This window comes from Aptenodytes patagonicus, chromosome 1 (genome assembly GCF_965638725.1).
Source record: "Aptenodytes patagonicus chromosome 1, bAptPat1.pri.cur, whole genome shotgun sequence".
Taxonomy (NCBI): Eukaryota; Metazoa; Chordata; class Aves; order Sphenisciformes; family Spheniscidae; genus Aptenodytes; species Aptenodytes patagonicus.
This window is the reverse complement of record NC_134949.1, coordinates 88,567,017-88,586,473: the sequence shown is the minus strand read 5'-3', so window position 1 is coordinate 88,586,473 and position 19,457 is coordinate 88,567,017. Positions and strand designations below refer to the sequence as shown.

The 19,457-nt window shown below is 39.0% G+C and overlaps 1 protein-coding gene across 1 annotated transcript in view; it reads right to left on the bottom strand.

Annotated features, from left to right (window-relative positions):
- MAN1A2 (mannosidase alpha class 1A member 2) overlaps window positions 1-19,457 on the bottom strand; it is a 158,387-nt gene that overhangs the window by 113,753 nt on the left and 25,177 nt on the right. Inside the window, exon 2 of the mRNA XM_076347531.1 lies at window positions 15,086-15,341. Within this exon, the coding sequence (XP_076203646.1) occupies window positions 15,086-15,341 (256 nt within the window). The remainder of the gene's footprint in view (window positions 1-15,085; window positions 15,342-19,457) is intronic.

Genomic DNA, 19,457 nt, shown 5'->3' with positions numbered 1-19,457 from the left:
TGACATGGCAGATCTAACCAGCCTGCTTCCACATAAGGGAAACTGGGTTTCTGAGACCTTTCAATTCAAATATATAGAATCAGAGAATCATTAAGGTTGGAAGAGACCTTTAAGATCATCGAGTCCAACCATAAACCTAACACTGCCAAGTCCACCACTAAACCATGTCCCCAGGCGCCACATCTACACATAAATGGATGCATCAATTAAATATTTCATGAAGGACAATCAAATGACCATTGACATTTTAGCTTTGTAAAAAACTCAAAGTGTAGGCAAATACCAGTATAGATCAAAACTAGCTAAGTCCAAAAGAAGAACAACAACTTGTTTCCTCACAGCAGAATGTTAATTGTGGAATATTTCACTGTCCCAATTTGCTATGCTTCTGGGGGGAAGGTACAAATTTTGTTACAGACTTCAGTTCTAAGGAAACCCAAGAAAATTATGGAAATTAAAGGGCTAAAACAGAATACATCACAATGTAAGATGTTTCTATATCCCTAAGATCATAAGATAAAATTTATCCTAAGGTAAAATTTCATTAAGATAGAAACTGTAAAGGAGTCGATTTCACCAGATTCATGAATTAATACAGAAGTAACTTAAGAATACACTACTGAGACCAGAAGCTCTGTCGAACACAAGAGACTAAGACACAGTTGGCTTCATCATCTAAGGTTCTGAGATAGGAAATCATATTTTGAGGAGACTAAGCTACTTTGATAAACACGCACACGTGTCAGTCCTGTCCCCTCTGCCTCCCCGAAACAGTGTGCAAGGAATACGGTGTTATAACTCACCGAGAATCTTTTGACTTTATTACACTAACGAGTCAACTGATTTTTTCCAGATGAACACTGAACATTACTCTGGCACACAGCTCATTACTCTCCTCTCCCACAAAGTGAGCAAACTTCATGATATTATGTTAGCAGATAACTGCACATTACATGCAAGTGAGAAACCCCACAGGTCTTGTATACAATATTAAGTTTTGTAAGGATGATATGCCAAGAGATCTTATAACAACATGGAGATTTCTGTTACTGCCAGAACTGGTAGCATGATATACTATAGATACAACATCTATACTATTGGGAGCAGTTATGCACGCAGAAGCTTTTGAGAGACAGGAAAAGATAGATGCCTCTGCCAGCTAAAAATTTAACCAAGGGTGTAACATTGGCTCAGGAAGTACAAGCAATGTGAACTCCTGATCTGAAAAACAAGATTATCTCTACAGTTATGCCAGATAGCATTTGCATAGTGAAAGCTGGAAATGCTGAAGAATAGCTGCAGGTATAGATAGGCTTTTATTAAAAAAACCCTTGTCTTTAAGAGGAAAGGGAAGTTTCAGACACTGACTGGAACATCAGCACTAATGATAATAGAAAGAAGGCAAAAATACTTGCAAAAAGAAAACCCCCAACCCTTAAAGAACCCATGACAGAAGCATCTTAAGCTCAAGTAGAGTAAAAATAACAAACTGGTTGAGGCATGGATCAATAATTGTGAAAAAGGCAAGGGGTAGATTTCCACAGCTGAAATTTCCATACCTGATAGCAGTTTGCCAAAGTAAGTGCTTGGAGCTTGATGGCATATCATATAAAGATCTTGCAATCTGTCCACCAGAGAACAAACAGTTTTAGTGATGGACTTTTTACTTACATTATTAATGCCAAATAACTGATCTTGCTTTTGAAGGCAAAATCATTCACAGGGGATAGGTCCATTGAATATCAGTCTTGAAAATGTTTATTATGGGATGCACCATATACAACAGCCAGCAAGATGCTGTTGCATGTACAGCTTGATAATTCTACAAAAACATGAATTTGGACTCTGCTGCAAGAGAGCCAGAATGGCAAGAAGCAGGGCGTGTCTCAAATGAAACTGTTTCTGTAGGTACACCGTTATCTAGATGCTTTTACTGGCTTTAGAACATGTTCATGGGATCTGATCCTCTACAGTCACTGGGAAGTCACGTTTTTATAAAGACAATGGTAATGATATCTTTTGACAAAATCATAATTATAACAGTAAAAGGAGGTTACAGCGATTGAAGAGAGACTCTTGTAAGGGACTTCTATCACTATAGCAGCATGTTAGAAACAATAATTCAAAAGCCCCTTTCCACTCCTCAAAAAAGGGCAGACACCTAGCAAACAGAAAATAAGAGTCCTGAGAAATAAGCAAAAGAAACAATTTACTGGCACATTGCAGTATTTACTGGTTGTGCCTAGAAACAAGAAACCTATCCTCTTCTTGCCATTCATCAGGAACATGCATAAGAGAGACAGCAAATAGTTTTTGCTTTCAAAGAGACCTATTCTGGTTAAGGGTATGATTTTAAGAGATTTATATAAACCACCTTCAAATTCCATTTTAAAATTAACCAAAGACTTGCTAGACAAGATTACTGCTCAATTGGCAGATTAAAAATTAATAACCACTTTCCTACTGTCTGCAGAGAATACTTTTTGGAGGTTAAATTAAAGAATGATCTTTTCCTTGTATAGATACTCAGATTTTTTAAGAAACTTAGAAAACTCAGAGATTGTTTTATTCTTCTGGGAGCTACAAATCTCTACCTAAAGAGAAATTATTTCAGGCATCAGTCTATGCCTCTGTCATGCATTTCTGAACACTGCCACTGTAAAAGTCTGTTTGTAACATGTTCCTAGCACACACAGAAACCTGGGTTTTCTTCTTTTACTGATGAATCTGGTAACAAATCCAATACTAAAACAAAACTGTTTGTCGAATGTATGCAAAATGGGAAGCTTGTCCTTTTTTTTTTGGCATGAAATACTTGAAGTCTAAGATGCCTGATGGAACTAAGGGGAAAATACTTCAGACTGGTGAGAACTGGAACAGTAGATGTAAAGGACCTAAACTTGGAGAGCTTACAGCAGTGAAGTGACTGCTCAAATTTGTATAAGAAAGCCAAATGCTTTTTTTCCAGATGGTGAATCAGTATTTTTGACCTTGTGTCCTCATGGTTTCAAGAGAAACTGGTAGTCATGGGTTTGACTGGTCCTGTGGTGTTCAGAAAACTAGAACCTCCCAGATTATCTCTGTAAACAACCAGGACTGCGCATCAGCCAGCGGAAAGCAGTTCCTTTCTTCCAGTTTTGCCTTCTTCCAGTCTTGCCTTTTTAGGCATCAATCTAATCATCTTCATCAGCTTATCCTTGCACCTCTGCCAGTTTTACTGTATCCTTTTTGAAGCTGAGAGACTAGAACTACATTAAGTATGCAAGATGCAGAGGCACCTTAGCTCCACACACTACCATAAGAACCTTGCCTGTTTTGTTCTCCTTTCCTAACATACTGAATATTTGCTTTTTGTTTGCTATTGAGCACTACAGTGACATTTCCAAGGAACTATTATAAAGAGAAGCTCTCATTCTCAAGTGGTAATAAATCACCTCACACCTTTTCATATTGAGCATGAAGCTGGAATTTCTTTCCCCTCCAGCCCCAATATGCATCATTTTACATTTAGCTGAGAAATAAAAGGGGAGATAATCACTCAGTCCCGTAAGATTTTTCTGCAATTATTCTCTCTGGCCTCAGTTTTCTACTCCCAGTCTCCATGTTGGCAACAAAGTTGATCAAACCACTAGTCATCCATTTTCCAACTCTAAATAATTTATTTATACAATTTAGAGCGTGGATCCCAAGCACACATCCTCTATGGCCTCCAGCACCATTTATTTGTACTCTCTATTTCCTGCCTTCCAAGCAATTTCTCCAGGTAAACAGACACACAATCCTCCATCCCATGGCTGCTTAGTCCAACAGCTGTTAGTGATGAACTTTGCCAAACATTTTTTGAAAAATTGCATATATAACCGTATCTCCCTCGTTCACATGCTTGTCGACTCTTTCAGAGGTCTTCTAGAGGTTTGTGCATCATGACATCATTAAAAATATACTGGGAAATCTTAGGTATCTGTGTGCCCAACAATTCTATTCTCTGTTCTAGTTTCTGTTAATCTGCACAGTTCATTCATCGGGCATAGGGGTCTGCAGTTCTTTGATCTCCCCTTGAATCCCTTTCAAAAATTGATGTCATTAGCACCTTCTAGTCCTCTGGTAACAAAGCAGAAAATAAGAATAGATGCCAGCAATACAAATCAAGAATCCAAATCTCGGAGCAAACTGTTGCAAGTTTCAGGTATTACAGTATTGTATGCAGATGGTCTATGTCTTAATGGAACACACCATAAGAGGTTATTCATCAACTACAATAGCTCACATATTGATATTAATGATATCAGTAACTCTGAGATGTAACATCATCAAGAAAACTATGTTAAAGAACACACTGGCATATATTCTATGGAGTTGCTCTGGGAAACACAGAAGGGACTACAGCAGAAATTATGCAAAGATGACTAACAATCAGTAGAATTTTTACTATATTTAAGAGAATGCTCTTGCCTTCCAATTCAAAGTCTCCATAGCTGCAAAAACACACATTGTCACTTGTACAATAGATCTTGTATAATGTAATATAGAGCTCTCTTCCATCTAGCCATAATTCATGATTTTTGCTACCAACATTTCCGTAGTACAGGAATAAATGGCACATAAAATACAAAATTAAAAAGATAGCAGCAAGGCCAATCAGATATCATGGAGCCTTTTGATTTATCCAGTTCTGAAGATAAGTGATTTACCTGGGGTTTTGCTCATTTTTGTTTAGCTGATTATATCAGGGAAGTTAAATATTTCCTTGTTTTCTTGATTTTATTTTGCATTTATGAATTTTAAATACTGCAAATGTGCTAGTTCATTGCTGAAAGACAGGTTCTTTTCACAATGGTCTGGAAAAAAGATATCTTTAATAATGAAGACGTTCTTGAATTTTTAACATGCTTCCAATAATGCAAGAGTGGTAGAGAATTCTGTAACTGCTACAACTTGAATAAATTGATTCATTTTTAAAATATCTTCAAACACATCGCATTCTTCATTAGTAGCACATTTTAATTTATCAAAGCAACCTATCCAGGATGTGCAGCTGAAATACTGTACCACCCACACTAGGAGCTTTATTTTCATCCTTCTGTCCCAGCAAAAAGAAATACACAAAACTACAAAGCTTCTCATAGGCATAAATTAAAGACTGACAAATGTAAAATGAGTTCTTTATACAATCATCCCAACATGCTGGGACAAAACTTTGTGCAGGGCCATTCCTAACTTGCCTGTACTGGCCAAAGTGCTAATTGCTCAATTTTCATTCCAATATAACCATTCAAAATTAGTTTACCAACAGGCTTGATCAAAAAGAGTTCATCCTTACTTTACACAGATTTCAGTCATTCAGCAAAAATGATAAGCATTAAAAAAGTGCAGTGAAACTAATTTAAAGCCAACTTAGCTGTTCTCAACATGCTGATACATTTGAGAATCCAGAACATAGAGAATCCAAATAGTGTGCAAACAAAACCAGTTAATAAACAATGTGTGTATACATATATATAGATACAAACACATTTTTATATATACACACACTTATATAAAATGTGTGTATGTATTTTATACAAACACACACACTGCAGGGAGTGTTACCTTAAATACTGAAAAAGATAGGTCATAATACTTATTGTGCTTCATTTTTATTGGAATCAAAGCCAGTAGCAGTGAGCTACAAAATACAGTGCAAAACTCTTAACACAATAGACATGTATGACTAGAAACAGATGTCCTAACCAACCAGAAGTCCAAGTAAGTTTGACCAAGAAAACAAAAAGTGTGAAATGTCAGCAATAACGAAACTCTTCTAAATTGGTTTTAGATACTGCAGAGGGTCCCCCAGTCACAGAAGGCAGCCTATTTGGCTAGATCGGAAACACTGCAATTACAAAAAAATAAATGAGATTAACAGTGGAAGCTGTATGAATAGTAAACTATGAAAAGAGGAGTTATGCAGCATAAAAAGACCTCTACATGATTAAGTATTTCTTTCTTCTGCACAGCTCTTTTCTCAATAAGCACACAAAATAGAACTCGGGTAAAAGGACACTTACTATTTTTAACTTGATTTCTTAAGAGAATAAGGCTTATGCAATCTTGCTGTCTGTACATGTCATTTGCCACATACATGTGCAGTAGCCTTTGAATCCATTCTCATTTCAAACCTGATTTTACAGAGTTGGAAGAACCAGATACTTGAGACCTCTACTTTTTTTTTTTTGGGGGGGGGGGGGGGGAATATCTGTGGCTAGGAAAGGTAGACAGACAAATTAGTACCCCAATTGAGAGAAAGGCAGTTATAACCCAACCCTTTATTCATTCATAGGGGCAGCATTTAGCATGCAGGTAGCTCTAAACCAGGCACAGAACACATCGCAATTCATGCAGTCAAATAGGAAGATAAGAAGGTGTTCACAGCGACAGATGCATGAGGAACAGAAGGTGGTATAAGGGGATTTAGGTCAAAAATCCATAGGAAACCATTAGTTTTGCTGCTTATAAAACAACGTGTTACTTCTCAACATTATTAGCAGCCTCTTGAGCATCATCCAGAGACCATGATGAAAATACATTTTAATCACTTCTCGGCACATTTCTAAAAGTATTTCCAAAATTGCCTCCACTGATATTAAAAAAATTATCTTCCTACCTTCCCTTCTAAGAGGCAACATATTAGAAGTCGCATTTTAAAAGAGGATACACTGAAAGTTTTGCTGAAGGCCACGGTATGGTCACTGGCAAAAGAACTCAAGTCAGAACATCCCCAGCTTCCCAGCCAGGACCTTGTTCCTCACCTGTGCAAAGCATCCAAACTTAACAGCGACTCATTCTGCAGGTGTCAGATGTAGCAAGTGATCTTTAACTGTGGCCCCTATGCTCCCTGGATGCTCATTTCACAACAACTTTTGCTTAAATGTCTTTCTCCGCTTTTTCTTTTTACCAGAAGGCCATGACAAGCAGGAACAGAACCAAAATTTTGCTGCGTTGAAAACAACTTATCAGAAAGTAATAAGATCTCTCCTTGCTATCCCATCTCACTAAACATAACAGCATTTAAACTGCACAAGAAGCAAGCATGATGCAGCCAGCAGCTTCAGTCACTTCACAACTCTAGCTTATTTGTGTGAACACCACACCTCCTTTGAGCTGAATTAAAAAAAGGCTATGTATAATTAGCACTGCCTAATTACATGACTGTATCACAACAAATACAGAACAAGCAGTAGAACAAAAGCTCCAGAGAACTCAGATTTTCCAGCCTATCATTGAAACCTAGAACATAAAAACTATTTCACTCTTAGGTTAGTTTAACTGCACTTGTGTAACATTCTGGAGAAGCTTAGCCAACAAACATCATCCTATCACAGAATGGTTGCACTTGGAAGGGACCTCTGGAGGTCATCTAGTCCACCTCCCTGCTCAAGCAAGGTAATCTGGAGCAGGCTGCCCAGGTCCATGTCCAGTCATCTTATGAATATCTCCAAGGAGGGAGACTCCACAACCTATCTGGGCAACGAGCTCCAGTGCTTGGTCACCCTTCACAGTAGAAAAGGGTTTCCGATGTTCAGATGGAGCCTCCTGTGTTTCAGTTTGTGCCCTTTGCTTCTTGTCCTGTCACTGGGCACCACTGAAAAGAGCCTGGCTCTGTCCTCTTTGCACCCTCCCTTCAGGTATTTATATACATTGGTAAGATCCCCCTGAGCCTTCTCTTGTCCAGAACAAACAGTCCCAGCTTTCTCAGCCTTTCCTCAGATGAGAGATGCTCCAGTTCCTTAACCATCTTCGTGGCCCTTTGCTGGACTCTCTCCAGTACATCCATGTCTCTCTCATACTGGGGAGCCTAGAACTGGATACAACACTCCAGGTGTGGCCTCACCAGTGCTGAGTAGAGGGGAGGGATCACCTCCCTCTACCTGCTGACAACGCTTTGCCTCATGTAGCCCAGGATATTAGCCTTCTTTGCTGCAAGGGCATACTGCTGGGTCATGGTCAACTTGGTGTCCATCACGATTCCAAAGTTCTTTTCTGCAAAGCTGCTTTCCAGATGGTTGACCTCCAGCATATATTGGTGCATGGGGTTGTTCCTCCCCAGGTGAAGGACTTTGCACTTCCCCCATTGAACTGCATGAGGCTCCTGTCAGCCCATTTCTCAAGCCTGTTGAGGTCCCTCTGGGTGGCAGCACAATGGTCTGGCATATCAGCCACTCCTCCCAGTTTTGTCGTCAGCAAACTTGCTGAGGGTATATTCTGTCCCATCATCCAGATCATTAATGAAGACGTTGAACAGGATCGGACCCAGTATTGACCCCTAGGGTACACCACTAGTTACTGGCCTTCAAATAGACTTCAAGCAACTAATCACCGCCCTCTAGGCCCAGCCATTCAGCCAATTTTCAACCCACCTCACTGCCTGCTTATCCAGCCCATAGTTCACCAGCTTCTCTGTGAGGATTTTATGGGAGACAGTGCCAAAAGCCTTACCAAAGTCTAGGTAGACAACATCCACTGCTCACCCCTCATCTACAAAGCCAGTCATTTCATCATACAAGTTTATCAAGTGGCTTGCCCATGACTTCCCCTTTGTCAATCCATGCTGGCTACTCCCAATTACCTTCTTGTTCATGGGCCGGGGAATAGTTTCCAGGATTAGTTGCTCCATCACCTTCCCAGGGATAGAGTTAAGACTGACCAGCCTGTAGTTCCCTGGGTCCTCCTTCTTGAAGATAGGAATGACATTTGCTTTCCTCCAGTCTTTGGGCACTTCTCCCAATCACCATGATCATTCAAAGATTATCAAAAGGTCTTGCAACGACATTAGCCAGCTCCATCAGCACTTCTGGGTACATCTCATCATGGCCCATAGACTTATGCATGTACAGTTTGCTTAAGTATTCCTTCACCTGGTCCTTTTTCACTAAGGGTATGTCTTTCTTGCTCCAGACGTTCTCAGTGGTCACCAGGGCCTGGGATTCCTGAAGGCCAGTCTTATCAGTCCAGACTGAGGCAAAAAAAGAAACCTCAGCTTCTTCCATGTCTTATGTCACCAGGTTCCCTGCCTCATTCAGCAGCGGGCCCACATATTCTTTATTCTTCCTCTTGTCACCTGTGTACTTATAGAAGCCCTTCATGTTGCCTTTGACATCCTTTGCCAGATTCATTTGCAGTCACGCTTTGGCTTTCCTAACCCCATCTCTGCAAGCTCAGACAGTATCTCTGTATTCCTCCCAGGTCAACTGTCCCTGTTTCCACCTTCTGTATGCTTCCTTTCTGTGTTTGAGTTTTGAAAGAGCTCCTGGCATTTTTGCCTGACTTCCTGCCCATTGGGATGGACCGCTCTTGAGCTTGGTGGAAGTGATCCTTCAATATTAGCCAGCTTTCTTAGGCCCCTCTTCCCTCCAGGGCCTTATTCCAAGGGACTCTACCAAGCAGATCTTTGAAGAGGCCAAAGTCTGCTCTCCCAAAGTTGAGGGCTGTGAGCTTGTTTTTTGCCCTTCTCCCTCCTTTCAGGATCCTAGACTCCATTCTCTCATTGTCCCCACAGCCAAGGCTGCCTTTGAACTTCACACCCCCAACAAACCCCTCCTTCTTTGTGAGTATGAGGCTTAGCAGAGCACCTCTCCTTGTTGACTGCACTATCATTTGGAGGAACAAGTTGTCATCAATGCACTCCAGGAGGCTCTTGCATTGCTTATGCCCTGCTGTGTTGTGCCTCCAGCAGATACTGCGTTGCCTGACATCCCCCATGAAGACCAGGGCCTGCAAACATGACGCTGCTCCAATCTGTCTGTAGAGCACCTCATCCACTTGTTATTCCTGGTCAGGCGGGCTATAGCAGACACACACTATAATGTCACCTGTACCAGTCTGCTCTTCAATCCTTACCCATAAGCTCTCGTTGGTTCTTCATCCATCCCCAGGCAGAGCTCCAGGCACTCCAGCTGCTCTCTCACATAAAAGGCAACTTCACCCCCTCATTTTCCTGGCCCAGCCTTCTTAAAGAGTCTGTATCCCTCTAATGCAACACTCCAGTTATGCAAGTCATCCCACCACACCTCCGTGATCCCAACAAGATGGCAGCCCTGCAAATGCACACAGATCTCAGACTCGTCATGTTTAGTCCCCATGCCGCATGCATTATTGTACGTGCACTTCAGAGAGGTACCCTGGCATGCTGATTTCCCAGAAAGGGTTTTAGGGATTTCTCCATAACGGTGCCTTGTAGGCACTTCCTTGCTTATATGCAAATGCTAGAGGTGACCCTGCTTAAGCCCTGTTTTGCTGATTTTGTGATCCCTTTCTGTCACATCACCACAGGCCCTTTGCTCGTCCACCCTGTCAGTCACTCCCTCACAGGGCTGCTGGTTAGTCTCTCCATCCCCCATCATTCCTAGTTCAAAGCCCTCCTTAGGAAGTCAGCCATCCTGCTGGCAAAGATGCCTTTGTCCTGCCTTAGTGAGGTGGATCCCATCTCTCCCAGGCAGACCCTGCAAACAGGGTCCCATGGTTGTAGAACCCAAAACCCTGCTGCCAACACAAGCTCCACAACCAACTGCTGATGTGCATTGCCAGTGCCCTCCTCCTCACACCCTTTCCCCTTACTGACAGGATCAATGAGACCACTACCCAGGCCCCCGGGTCACTGGCAATCGCCCCCAGAGCTCTGTAGTCAGTACAAATGCAAAAACCATACTCTATGTAATACAACACATACTGACTTGTATGTAAAACTTATACATCCATAATCTCAATGCTTCTCAGACCTCCGGACTTTAACAATCCAAGACCTCAAAATAAACATTTAAATGTTTAGAACAAGGTATATATAAAAAAAATATGCTGCATGGGATTAGTACTATTATTGTACTAATTACTATAGTACTAAGTACTATTAAATACTCTATTTTAATGAGTATCTGAAATGAAAGCTGGCGGTAAGGTAATACTGTGAAATCTTAGGCTTAAATGAAAGAAAACCTGAACCCTGAGTAGGGTGAAAAGAAAGTTTTCCTTATTTGACTGGGTAAAATTTAACTCCTCAAGGAAACAAAACTCATTTAAATAAAGAAAAGCACTATCAGTAATGATTACACTTAAGCTGCAGAAAAACATCAGTATTCTGAACACTATTTAAAGGACATAATAATGGAAATTAAGTGCCAAAAATTCTTAGTGCTCATGCAATTTATACCTAGTTTAACTTGAAAAGGAAGCCAATGACTTCCAAAAGATGAGTTTTGTTCGTAATTTCTTTGCATTAACCACAATAAAAAGACACATCTTAAAATCTTTTTGGAAAATTATACAAATTACATCTACCCTCTTATAAAACCATTTTCTCATCTTTTACTTAGTATGAAAAAAATCACTAAAATATTAATACAAAGCTAAAGTGTAGCAGCAAGAATAATTCAGATGTGTTTATTCTTAAAACACTAGTTAATTAAAAACTATAGCATTTTTTAAAAACCAGATAAACAAGCTAATATTCTAGAGAAGTGCTACAAAGCATGTAAGATAAGCAGGTGGAAAACCTTTACTTAAAGTTGTTACTGTGCATCTAAAATAATCAGCCAACTCATAAATAGTCCTTATTGAAATAACTGAATTAACAGCTTTTTAGAATAATACAGACAAATTATACAATTCTGTGAATTAGTTACAATTGAGAATACAATGTAACACTAAATATAAATATCAGAACCAAAGACAAAAACAAAACCAAGAGATGCAGATTCTGCTCCTGGTTTATTCTATGACCTTAAGAAGCCTCTCTCACTGTGCTCAGATTTTTTTTTTAAATCAAAATATGTATTTTTAAGATATTTAAGTACTGCAAAACCACTTTTTATACAAAGATCTGTTAAAAAAGACTTCACCAAGTTGTTCTTTAGAAAGAAAAAGTAGTAATAAATTTTCTTTAAAAATGATAGAAACGAGATCCCCATTTGAAAGTTTTCCAGTCTTTCTCCCAATTGTCAAGAGCCATGTGCATGCTACAACATGTAGTCCAATTCTACACAGTTTTTCACCATTTGATACTAGGCAAAATCAGCTGTATAAATTCACTCATTTTGTGAATTTAAGCAGTCTAAAGCTGTTCCGAGAGAGTGAAGTGCCTCAAATATGCATCAGGACCCTTAAAAGTACACCAAGGCATTAACCAAATGCCTTCTCAGGACCACATGGAATTCTAAAGCCGGATATGCAGCATCCAAAGAGCTAGGAGCTTCCCTGTGCTATTTTTTTGGTCTCGATCCAGGTAACCATAATGTCTTGCATGTCAGAAATGCTACATAAGCTAGGTGTAGATCTATGTTAGAGACATTGTCTCCTAGAATTTAGGGTTTTTTTGCTAAGTCTCTCTCTCATCTACAAAGAATCATAAAATAGTTTGGGTTGGAAGGGACCTTTAAAGGCCATCTAGTCCAACCCCCCTGCTGTGGGCAGAGACATCTTCAACTAGATCAGGTTTTGTAGACTATTTGTATTAGTCTACACTAGTTACAAAAAACAATGAGAGAAGACCTCAGCAACTATCATAGCATATTTCAAAATGCACTTTGCATCTCTGGAATTGCTGCAGCCTTCTGTGATACATCTGATGCTGTCAAAAAATAGGTTTCAGGCAAAATATTATTCATCTGACACTGTTGATATATGTTTTATCTCAGGCACATTATATTCATTGCAACATAGGAGATGCCAAAATCCAGAAGCAGACACAGAGGCCAAACAAAAATGACAATGCACCAACAATGGGTTCTTCAGCATTATCATTTGTCCATTCTCACTAGCAGACCTTCCACTCCTGTATTCTACCCCTTCATACATCTAGCTGTAGAAATGATGGTCTGCTGCCCTACATTAAAGAATTTAAAAATTCTGGAGGTTGCCTGATAGCTACAGTACTAACAAGACTGACTCAATTAAGGCAACTCACACAACAAAAGACAGAAAGTTCAATCCTGCTAGTATGATCCTGGACTGTTCAAACACAGTGACCACACTGTTGAAGACTGTTCAGTACAAAGGTATCATTATCCTAACTGAAGTACTTACCCACCTAATACGTAGTCCCATAAAATCTTTGGTCTGACTGAAAAGCTACACTTCAGAAACCACAATAGGAGCTATTAACAAGTTATGCAATAAAAAAAACAGCTTGTCAGTTTGATTCACATGTAGGCTGATCACCATAAAAAGGAGTAAGCCTTTTACAGCATGAGATTTGTTGCAACTGCAGCTAAGGATCACCAGAGCTATTAGTTAAACTACACTGGATATTCCTTACTCACAAATTGCTATACCTTCAGGTTTAGATCAGCAAGAATTGTCCGAACTTTACTACTTATCCATGTCACCAAGAAAATTGCCGTTCTGAATTAACCTATAGCTTTTCATCTCCTCTCATAGTCTACACTCTGACTAAACAACCTCAGAAATGCAAATACTAATTTTCAACCCTCCCTCCAATTCCAGGCTTGATCTATAGGAACTTTAGTTGATTATTTCTTCCAGCTAGTTCTTCATTGTTAGCCGTGCTCAGTACTTTCACATTACTTGGTCAACTCAATTTTATTCTACCCATTAAATCCATCAGTGGCAAACTCAAAGGAATTTAAATACAGTAAACTGAAGTTAAAAATTAAGAAGTGTTGACAACTACGTGACCATACCATTCACCGTTCATCTTCACCCTTCAGAAGACATTTTGAAAGGCAAGATTCTCTGTATATTCTCACTGAAAATGTTTGAGGACACAGTTTTGAAAAGCAGTAGAGCCTTCTGAAAACCACAATTCAGTGCTGTCCTTTGGGAAACAGCCCTAACCAAGCAGGATCAAGGGGGTCCAATACTCCACACACAACTTCTCAGTCAAAAGTGCTTCTGCAGTGGTCACTAACAGAATAGGCGCACCTCCTCGGGAAGGATTTGCTACTTGAGATTCAAATCGTGATACAGCTCCATGCTGTATCACTCATGTATCGTAAGCAGTTGTTCATTATTTGATAAGAGTGGATTTCATCTAGTCATCATTAATATTCAAAGTAAAATTCCAACTTGGGTGATCTACTCACAGCATGGCAACATACTCCAGCTGCAACTCCTCCCTATTACGAGGACAGGTGTATGACTGACTTGTTTTTGTTTTATGAGCTAACTAAACTCAGATTACAATTTAAAAGAAGATTTAGCTGATGTAACTACTAAGTGCTGTAGTCCTGGATGTTCTTTAATTACAGAGCCTGTGTTTGTCTACCTCTGGCCTGAACCATTCCTGCTTGCTAACCCGATTTTTAGGCATAAAACTAATCAGATTGCAGGAAAGAAAAAGAAAAAGAAGGCTGTACAATGTTTCTGCCATAATAATTAGAAGTACAGACTCAGAAAAATGCCTGGCAATAATCATAGGAAGTTGGCATTGCCAGGGCAAAAGAGGGCAATGAATCTCACAGCCAACCAGGAGTGCAAAGGGTAAGACCAGAAACAGCAATTCCCATAGCATAACCTGCCACAGAACCAAAAGTCTAAGCCAACATCTTAGTTTGAATGTTTTACAGTTAAATGAGGCAATCTACTTAAACTTCTAGTTTTTTAGACCCATTTAAAACTTATTTTGAAAAGCATGTGATAATTTGATAATTTGGAAATTTTAGCAGCAGGTCATTTTTTCCCCCCTATCTTTTCAATCCACTTTATAAACATTTAAAAATATCTTGTGACACACTAACATATCCCATTCTTTGAATGGAACCTAACAAAGTCCTCTGCTTTAAAGATGCACTTGTTGCTGTTCCATGTCTTAATGACAAACTCACTTTGAACCCACACCACTGAGTTGAAGCAATCCTTAAAATCATTTTTAAGTTGTTATCCAGCAAAATATTAACACTCCAACACCAGGAAAAAACATGCAATAATGCTGATGTTCATTAATACTTGATGTGCACTTTAAGCTTACTGTTTATTAAAAAGATCTGTAGTCCTGTTTTTCTTTTCTTTTTAATATAAAATAACAGCAACTAAACACCATATAAATAACTGCTATCAGATACAAGAATGGGTAGGACCACATCATCATCATCTTTACCTCTTTAATTTTGTTCCTCTTCTCTCGGATATCCGGGTCTGATGGTTCTCCACTGTTTATCCCTATAAGATTTGGTAAAGGAACAGGGGGCAGTGGCTTGCTGTCTTTCTTTTTCAACTCTTGCACTACTTTGTTCTTTTCTGTCTGAATCTCAGCTTGAATCTCATCACGTGATTTCTTCAATTTCTCCTTAGCCTCTTCCAGAGCCTTTTCATGATCTGCTCGGATCTTATTTCTCAGACGTTCCTCTTCTTCTCTAGAGACACAAATGCTAGTCAGCATCTCATTACTAAAAACACATTGCTTATAAATAAATGGCAGCTTCAAAACAGAAGCCACATCCCAAGTTGGTTTACTCTAAGTAATTCTAATGATTCAGACAAGTTTACTGAATTACGTTAGTGCACAATTCTACACTATTTTTGCTGTGAACCCTAAAAGAACAGCGCACACATCAGCAACACTATTGTAGAAAAGTGTATCATAGGGGTTTTCTAGGTTATATCTCAGCACCTTTGCTTGTCTACTCAAAAATTTAGAGAGGAAGAGCCCTACATTCTGTACTTCAACTACAGGACACGTGCAGAGGTACATCCAGCAATCACTCAGTTTAAAAAAAAAGCAGAAGGGCTCTTCCTTGCCTTCTGCACAATAAATACATCATACACAACTTGTGAAGATCTGAAGTAACCAGAAAAAAAAAAATCACAGCCACTCTTTTTATTAACAATGAGGTGTGACCTGCAAGAGCTGCAAACCCCACCACAGCATGTTTTGTCTTGAATTCAGAACTCATTGTTCCAATCAGTACGGTCCATAAACCTCACAAGTTAAATGCAGAGTTAATTATAAAGCGATTTAGGAACATAAGAGCTTTTGAAAGCATGATTTGGAAACTCACTGTCAACAAAACCAACATCATCTTGGTTCTAAGCACAATCTTCCATCATGATCTTTAACGATCAGTGAAAGTTTTGAGATTCACACACAAAATTAAGAGTGCTGTTTTAAAGCCTGGGTTACACAAGAGGTTATTCTAACAGACAAAAAATGGCCTGTTCCAGTCCTAAAATATTTCAAGGCATCAGAAACATACACATCAGACTCAATATAACACAACCTTTTCAAGCTTCTTTAAAATATAGAGCTGCTCAATGACTAATGTAAGCCAAAATAGTTGTAGGGATTTAAAACATGCACTAGTTACAAAAAAAACCCACACAAACCAAACCAACCCCACACTCCCTCCCTGTTTCCTCCTCCAGACAAAAATACTTTTTCAAAGACCATTAAGGAGAAGACAGTGCATAATGGAAAAGAAAGGCAAGCAGCAAGCCACGTAAGAAATATCAAGCTTGGCCTAACTGCTTTTCGGAGGAATTGAGCCACTTGACCCATACCACATGTTTTTTTCCAGTATACTGAAAACGGACCAATGAAAAGGAGCAACCACCATTTGCTATGTGAGAATTAGAATAGAAAAGTTCAGTTGAAAGGGACCTACAGCGATCATCTAGTCCAACAGTAATTAAAGACCAATGCAAAGTTTACAGAAAAAAATAAACACAAGATTGACAACTGTTAACCAAACTGACAACAAAAATAGGAATGTATCTACATATTTAAATTGGGATATTTTTCCTGCAAAGGTTATTAAAAATATTTGACAAAGTCTATGATAAACCAATAACGTTTCCAGAGATTCAAACAAATTTTAAGTAACTCGCTGGGGTGCTGTGTTGGAATATTTGGGGATATGGACAGATCTTACCGAGCTTTGCAAGTATAATAGAACTGTTTTTACTAATCTCACAGATCAAGTCATGTCTATTATAGAGCACTGCTTCACCTTTACAAAAAAAGGTCAAAGAATGAAGCTAATAATGAATAACTTGCATTAGTATCAGAGCAATCCCACCAGACTGGTCCATTTTGTGCAGGGTTTGTGACTGTTAAAAATCAGTTCTCCTTAGGCAGAGGACTGCAAATCAAAGCGCAATAAATGAAGCTTTTAGTTCCAGAAATTCACAGTTCAAACCCCCAGTGCACTAGCCCTGACTGCTATCTCAAACATCCAGTATTTTAAGTTAAAATTTATACACCTCTTTGCTCCAGTCTTCAGCTTGGGCTCAAAAGCTCAAATAGAGATTTTTTTTTTAGGCACACATTTTATTCTCAATTTGACAGAGCCTGACATCACTTGATGTCATCCAGAAAATAACTTCCCAGTTTACAGGCCAATGTGCATAGCATGCAGGGGCAAAACCATGGTACCATAACATAAATTATCTCAGCAAAATGAATTGTTACACAAAGAGTGTTTTATTAGCCCTTACATTTTTCTTAAGTGCTATTAGGTTTGCATTAAAAAAAAATTATAGTAGCATTATTACTTTTCAGTATTTCAGCACCAGAAATACAATGCAATGTTTTAACAGATGCACTCACTGAAAGGCATTCAAACTGAAGTTCTTCAGCCACTTTTCTCAATATGACTCACGTCACATCCATATTTCTTCCAAACAATAAAAAGTGAAGGACTGAGCTCCTTACTTTGACTATCAAATCCAAGCTCATTAACACTGTTGAACAGTAACAGTCCTTCTTTCCCTCAACTGTAGAGCAAAGAAACAGTTTTCAAAGTGGCAAAAGACTAGCCTAAAGTGAGAAAATACAGGTAATACCATTTACAATAACTTTTATTTCTACTATGACCCATTTACGGGGGGAAATAACTTTCTTATATTCCTGTAAAAGTTACTCACATTCTATTGTGGCAGCAATGTGCTCAATTCAGTAACAAAAGCAGCTGAAAATTTCTATCAACTGAAAGATGTAAAACTGTGGATCTGTAGTCTGGAAAGCTTTTCCGAGGCTAGCAGAGGACTACGTGAAATGCAGCTAGAGAGAATGAGGTTGCCAGAACGAGACATCATTCCCCACAGTCATGTTCTCACCAAGAGACAGCACGCTGTACAGGAGCCAAAGAGGGGGCTTACAGAGAATGAGAAATAGGAAGTGCTACTGAACATTTAAGAATCAAAATACTTCAGTGTGCGGATAATGTATTTTGGAAGTACGTTTCTCATTTTCAAAACTCAGTTTCTGGAGGCAAGTGACAGTCTTTACCTTCTGACTAGATCTACTAACATTTTGCTAACGGATACTGAAATTCTTTTTGCAAAGGTTCAACCATCACTGAAAAACCTGAATTTTTCAGAAAAACAGGGTAACAATGTATCTCAGACCTTAATAAAAAGATGTTCAAGGTACAGTCACATTAACCTAATTTGAAGAGGATGCTTTACAATCAGTGTGCTTTATTCCTAAATAGAAATGTTTTTGGTAAAACCCACGGTTAACATGCATGTCCCCAGATATGATCCCCCGTGTGAAAAGATTAATGATGTTTGAGTAGTTATAGTGAGTCTGACTCACTAAAATGAGTCACTGGTGATGTGCTTTGTGCACCTTCACTATTTTCTACCATCAAGATCAAGTGCCATGAAGATTTTGCCTTTACCTTTCCTTTAAATTTTCAGTCTCAAGTGCTGCATACAACAGTAACAATAAAAGCTCCATCACTCTACCAACTTCATCTATTTCTAGATTCAAACTGCATGAAACAGCCATAAATTGGAAAACAAGTTTTGAACTCACGTCTGTTTACACTGCAGGAACCACTATATAAACATACAAAAGCTGTTGATTTCTACAGCACTATAATCCAATTAGAGTCATTAAGGAGGTTTGAATGACAGTCTACTTTCTTTCAGTCACTCAGCAGAATACCTAAGTGTTTGAAGAAAATACACAGAGACTCAATAGAGATGAAAAATTCTACTGCTAACTGTATGATCAGCTCCAAGTCTTCCAGGAAGTGACATTTTGAGACAAACATAAGAAAACAGTAAGATGAAGAGAAAGGTCAACAGGTATTTGCGGGAGTTTACAGGAGATACTACAAGAGCTTCTTCTGCAGACAGATATTCTCTATGCAATTACCAATGATGGACAGCATGAGCTACAAGAAATGTCATATTCTACGTTCCAGCTGAAGACATTTTACCGAATATAATCAGGTATATGACCCTAATGGAAGAAAAATCACACCCCTAAATACCAATACCACAATGTTTCTTCTGAGTTCTTAAGCAACAAGAACTAAGTGAAAATACAGAATAAAGTTAAGAGAATGAGAACATTGGAAATGTGTGAGCAGCTGACGCCCCCCCCAAGTCACACCCAAACACCAACAACCTCCCCATCCAGCATAAGAAAGAGTCAGCAATGGTTTAATGCGTGTAGATAGCACTACATTCAAATACTCAGAGTTAAAGAAAAGAAACCTCAGAAAGGATCAATCTAAAAA